The following is a 5,999-nucleotide window of genomic DNA, read 5'->3' as shown; positions in this document are numbered from 1 at the left end:
GTGGGAAGGGAAGGGAAGGGAAGGGAAGAAAGAAGTGGAGTCAGCTTCATGAGAGTGTGAAGTGGCAGTGAACCTGCAGGTTGATCTCTCCAGGCTGGCGTTGCCAAGGAGGACGATCTGCTCGGTCCAACCTGGGCCAAGCACTGGCTCAGACACCCAGGCAAAAATAGAAAGGGGTGGGAGAAGAAATGTGTTTATTACTTTTGTGATTTTCCCTTACTGCCTCTTGACAGTATGATCATCTCTCCACAAACAGGCAGTCGCGGCTCATGGGCCTTGCCTTCATGGATAAACCCTCCCCAGCAGCTCAGTCTCCCCGTCCGTGTCTGGGCAGCAGGGGAGTAGGCTTGGAAGGTGGCCTGATGGAGGGGAAGAACATTGCCCTGGGGTCTGGGTTAATGGCGAAAAAATCCCTCTCTGACGCCCTGCAAAATAAAGTGGTTACATTAGGCAGAATCTAAAAATCTGTTTAGATTTTTGAAGTTTAAAACTGAGGTTCTCAACCAGGGGAAATTTCATTCCTTAAGGGAGGGGTATTAGGAAATGTCTGCAGACATTTTTGGTTTTCACAACTCAGGAGGTGTTCCTGGCGTCTAGTGGGAAGAGGCCAGGGATGCTGCTGGACACCTGGCGATGTATAGGACAGCCCTCAACATTGGAGAATTATTAGAATTATTAGCTGAAAATGTTAATCTTGTGAGGTTGATAAATCTGGATTTATGCTGGTGACTAGAGTCGGGGAAGAGGGGACAGGACACACAGCAGGACAGAGAAGGAGGGGTCAACCCTGTTTCTAGGTCATGAGCTGTTCACCAGTTAAGTGTTCTCCAGCTTTCCCCTACATCCCATGGCCTTTTTATTTCCCTTGGAGTTACCAGGCTTTGTGTGAGTATTTTCACAAGAACTTCCTTATCCTTAAAATGCCAAGCCCTGGTGTACTACAAAGATCTCTACCCTAAGACACAGTAAAGATAAAAACAAGCAGAAACCAGCAGAACTGAAAGGCGGGTGGTGAGGGCACACAGAGGGACATAACTCTGCTTCTATGAGTCAGTGTTTCTGATGTAACGACACAGAACACTGTGCATAGGAAGAGTGAGATGAACTACGCTGGCAGCGGACAGACTGCTAGGGGGACATCAGCAGTAGGAGAGAGACAGGTTTGCAGCCGCAGATTCAAAGGCAAACAAAAGGGTTAAGCAATCAGTGCATGTCATTCCTGTGTCATTCCACATTAAGTCACTGGGCACTTATTATAAATAGTTACCTGCGGTTTCCAGTGGGGGAGGAACCACACTCCAGTCAAGGGGTTTTGGAGAAACAGGTGCAATGAAGTCATGGTCAAACAATTTATTTACTGTAAACTTTAGACTTTGCTCAGGAAAACAACCAAAGCTGCCCCTCAAATCCCTGCCTACAACACCCCGTTTGAGCAAATAAGAGGGGTGGAGAGAGTCCATGTTCACAGCTGAAAGGTCCGAGAGACTCAAGATCCTCCAGTCCAAGGGTGCAGGAAGGAAGGTCTCCTTCAGAAACAAATTGCCAGCAGCAATATATTACCCCTAATACTTGATCAATGAGGTAGATATGCGGAAAAGTCATCAAAACATACCAGCCCCACGTCCTCTGGGACCGAAGGCCTGCAGACATAAACTTACACAAGTTCCATGCAAAGAGGAACTGAACTGTACAAGAAACAATCACTCAAATAATGTTTTCTCTTTTTTTACAACTTACAAAAATAAAAAATAAAAAGGCAGAAGGATGTTCCTCCTCCTGCACATCTCTATAGACGTTCATTCTAAATTCATCACACTCGAGTTGTTTAGTGTTTGGCTGGGAGGGAAAGGGGCGCTTAGAAAGTAGACACCTGCCTCACAGCATGGAGTCATCTGTACGACAGTTCCTCCCCTGTGAATCAGCGCTATCATCGGGCACAGTACCTTGCCGGTGTGCACAGCCTTCCGGGCCTGGGGGCTCCTCACACAGCCGTTCGCTGTCTCTCTCCTCCCCCAGGTAGCAGCCACTCTGTTCCCCTGTGTAGTCGGTCCTACCGTTGCTGTTGCTGGAGCAGCCATTCCCATAGGCCTTCAGGGAAGACCTGTGCAGGCACAGAAGCTCCTGGAAGGCCATCCTGAAATCTGGACTCCGGCAGTAGATGAGGGGGTTGAAGGCAGAGTTGACATAGCCCACCCAGTTTAGGAGGATGTAAACTTCCTTTGGGATGAGGTTGTCGTGGATCCCGTGCACAATGTTGACGATGAAGAAGGGCAGCCAGCACAGGGTGAAAGTCCCCATGATGATCCCTAACGTCTTGAGGGCTTTGTGCTCCTTCAAGCAGAACTTGGAGGACCTCCGATGTCCCGGCCCGCTCCGCCCATCCTGCTCCGCTTGGCTGAGGTTCTGGGCGTGGAAGCGGCCCTCAGATTTGTCGATCTTCTGGAGCTGCCTTCTGGCTACTTGAAAGACCCTGGAGTAGACGAAGACCATGACTACCAGGGGCAGGTAGAAGGACACGATGGAAGAGGCGATGGCGTAAGGCTGGTTGGTGAAGAAGTCACAGCAGGCCTCCTCTGCATAGCAGTTTAAGGCTTCCTGGTGGGTGGCCTGGTACCAGTGCATCTTAATGGGTAAGAAGGAGATAAGGCCCGACACGACCCACACCATCAGAATGACCACCCGGGCCTTGTTCTTGGTCAGCAGGCACTGGTACTTGAAGGGGGACGTGATGGCAAGGTAGCGATCCACGGCGATCACGCACAGGGTCTCAATGCTGGCCGTGACGCACAGCACGTCAATGGAAATCCAAAACTCGCACCAGAAATTGCCAAAAGTCCACATTTTCATGAGGATGTGGCTGGCCCCAAAGGGCACCACCGCCAGGCCCATGACCAAGTCAGCACAGGCCAGGGAGGTGATGAAGTAGTTGGTGACCGTCTGGAGACGCTCGAACTTGGCGATGGCTGTGATGACCAGCACGTTTCCAAACACGATGGCCAGGACAATGAACGACATGACGATGGCCATGCCCACCACCCATGCCTCGTCCCGCTCCTGTGGGACGTCCTGGTCCGGCGCATGGCTTCCGTTGGGCGCCAGCAAGAAGACGCTGCGGTTCCCGGGCTGCCCCATGGCGTGCAGGCGGGCAGGTGAGCGCGCTGGCAGCCGGCGCACCCGCCGCGCCTCAGCGGGCGGACCTCCGGCGGGGGGCTGCGGGCAGCGAGCGGGCGCCTAGAAGCCTCATTCAGCGGCCGTGGGGTGGGCGTGGAGGGGGCGCGTGGTGCACTCAGCTCCCGGGGTGCTCGAGGCTCGCAGTGCCGGCGGCGGGTCTCTGCCTGCGCTCCGGAGAAGCCGCCTCGGAGTGCGCGCTGCCCGTTATGTGCACAGGACTTGAGGGGAACTGCCCTCCCCGTGACGTGCTCCAACTTTGGACCAATGGCGCGCGGGAAGCCCCAAAGGGGCGAGGCTCCCCCCCCCACCCCCGCCCCTTCCCTCCCTCTCCCGCCTCCTCCTTGGGCTGGCCCGGGCGGGGCCCCACTGCTCCTTGCCGGCCGGTCGCCCGCCACCCCCTCCAGGCTACCCAGGCTGGCCCCAGGGCTGAAGCTGAAGTTGGGGGGTGCCGCTTACCAGCGAGCTGGGAGCTGCGCAGTCTTCTGTGGCTGCTACCTGCCTGCCCGGGCTCGTCGTGAGGCCTGAGGACCCTGGGCAGAGGGTAGTGCGCAGGCACTCCCTCCTATTCGGAAATAGACGAGAATGAGAGTGCCCGCCAGGACACGCACGGACAGGCACAATTCACCTGGCAGACGTACACGGACTTAGACGGAGCCACAGCCACCGACACGCAGACACACCCATCCAGCACACCGACAAGCACACACGCGTGCGCGCGCGGACACACACACACACACACACACACACACACACACAAGCAAATCGGCGCAAAGTCAACCTTAACTAACGCAGAGACGTGGCCAGGAACAAACCCAGCAGCACCCAGAACCACAAAGTCATAGGCACACACGAAAAGAAGTAAACACCACACTAAGGGCCACGTGGAGGCAAGCCGGGAGTCACAGCCAAGGACGTCCCCACCCATGTTGTACAAACCCTTCTCCGGCACCCTGGATCTCCGTCCTTTCCTCCCCAGCATGCGGACATTTCGCATATTCCCTTTCAAACATTTGGCGAGACCTCAGGAGGTGACTTCAGCAGCTGCCCATTTCCTCAGCTCGCTCGCTGTCAAGGACTTTCGGTGCTCTCCTTGGGAATCTGCAGGCATTGAGACAGGCTTTTACGCTTGGGATTTCATTCAGACCTGGGCTATCCATGCATGTGTTTGGGGACAGAAAGAGAAAGTTGTATGCTTTAATTTTAATTCTAGTGAGTGTGGCATCACTCCTTCATTATCTGTTTAAGTGAAAATGTACTGAAAATAGAATAATTTTTCTTTGAAGCTCTACTTCATTCATGCCTGGGCAACTAGAAAAATCATCTGCTGGGTAGTTTGGTGATCCGAGCCATATGAAATTGCTGCTGTTCTATAATCTCTGCTTCTAAAACATGGCAATTTATTATGGCTCATATTACTAAGAATGTGTAACATTAAGAATGTTTTGAGGCGTTCCCGTCGTGGCACAGTGGTTAACGAATCCGACTAGGAACCATGAGGTTTCGGGTTCAATCCCTGGCCTTGCTCAGTGGGTTAACGATCCGGCGTTGCCGTGCCGTGAGCTGTGGTGTAGGTTGCAGATGTGGCTCGGATCTAGCATTGCTGTGGCTCTGGTGTAGGCTGGCAGCTACAGCTCCGATTAGACCCCTAACCTGGGAACCTCCATATGCCGCAGGTGCGGCCCAAGAAATGGCAAAATGACAAAAAAAAAAAAAAAAGAATGTTTTGAAACCAGAGAAAGGAAAAGATATTTTTTCTTAAAAAAGTCAGACCAAGCTTCAAACGAGGGTTATTTTCCATGAAATATTAGCCTTTGCATCTGGCATGTGACTTCACTGTTAAAAAGAAATTAATTTTCAGGGTTTGATTTTTACATGTATTAGTAGTGTCTTTGAAGAACTGAAAGTGTTTCACTCAGTGTAACCAAACATATTTTCTAGATTACATAATAACTTAACAATGGCTAACATTTATGAAACATTCTGCTATGTGCTTTTCATGCATTATTCCATTTCATCCTTCCCACAGTCCTCTGGTGGTGTGTGTGCTGGGGGTGGGTGGGGCGGATAGCTATTTTTAATTTAATTCACAAAGGGGGCTGGAAGAGGAGAATAGCTTGCCCACAGGCACAGCGTAGCAATGCCAGGCAGGAGCTGAACCCAGTTCTCCCTGATTCTAAAATCTCTTTTTTAATCCTTTCAATGTACTGCTTCACCATGTGCAGAACAGAGTGGAGGGTAGAGAAGGATTACAACTGGAATTGGAATACTGCATTCCAGTTTCTTTCTAGCTCACATTCCTTAGGCAAATCCAAAATCTGGAGCCTAATTTCCTCTATGTCTAAATGTGCAATAAAGTTGCTTCTGTTGAGCTAAATGAGAACCAAACGATGTAATGATAAGTGAGATAGTGCTTTTGCAAGTAAAACTTCACCCAAGTAGGGTTATAAATGAGATTGATAAAAATTACTAAATAGTCCGGAATATGTCGTTGGTGTTCACTAGTGGACACTGAAGTACTTTAGGACAAAAGGACTTGGGCATTTACTCCAGAACTCAGAAGCAAAACCACATGCCCTGTTTAACTTCCTTCACTAGCAGAAATTGTTTTTGCATGACAAATGCCTTAAAAAACAAATATTTCCCATAAAAGCCACAGATATTAACTAAGGATCTATTATGCTCACATAATTTTCAAAATACACCCATCCCATATTTGTGTTTTCCAAAATTGGCTCTGGTAGGATGCATTTTAGGAAGAGGCCTTGTTTGTTATGCAACATTTCTTTAAATACGTGTCTTCTCAGGAATTGTAGAACTGAGCCATTTAA

General features: G+C 50.5%; 1 protein-coding gene across 1 annotated transcript; it reads right to left on the bottom strand.

Moving 5' to 3' along the window:
* Nucleotides 1-1,335: 1,335 nt before the first annotated feature.
* Nucleotides 1,336-3,382, bottom strand: ADRB2 (adrenoceptor beta 2). The gene has a single exon (XM_047778992.1). It carries the CDS (start codon nt 3,130-3,132, stop codon nt 1,876-1,878), a length of 1,257 nt encoding a protein of 418 aa, XP_047634948.1. The 5' UTR covers nt 3,133-3,382; the 3' UTR covers nt 1,336-1,875.
* Between the last annotated feature and the right edge of the window lie 2,617 nt (nt 3,383-5,999).

Source organism: Phacochoerus africanus, chromosome 4 (assembly GCF_016906955.1).
Source record: "Phacochoerus africanus isolate WHEZ1 chromosome 4, ROS_Pafr_v1, whole genome shotgun sequence".
Lineage (NCBI taxonomy): Eukaryota > Metazoa > Chordata > Mammalia > Artiodactyla > Suidae > Phacochoerus > Phacochoerus africanus.
Note: the sequence above shows the minus strand (reverse complement) of the source record. Positions and strands in the feature narration are given on the sequence as shown.

Bases quoted from the DNA above. Each gene is read 5' to 3' on its own strand.
- ADRB2 (XM_047778992.1), bottom strand. From the start codon at position 3,132: ATGGGGCAGCCCGGGAACCGCAGCGTCTTCTTGCTGGCGCCCAACGGA.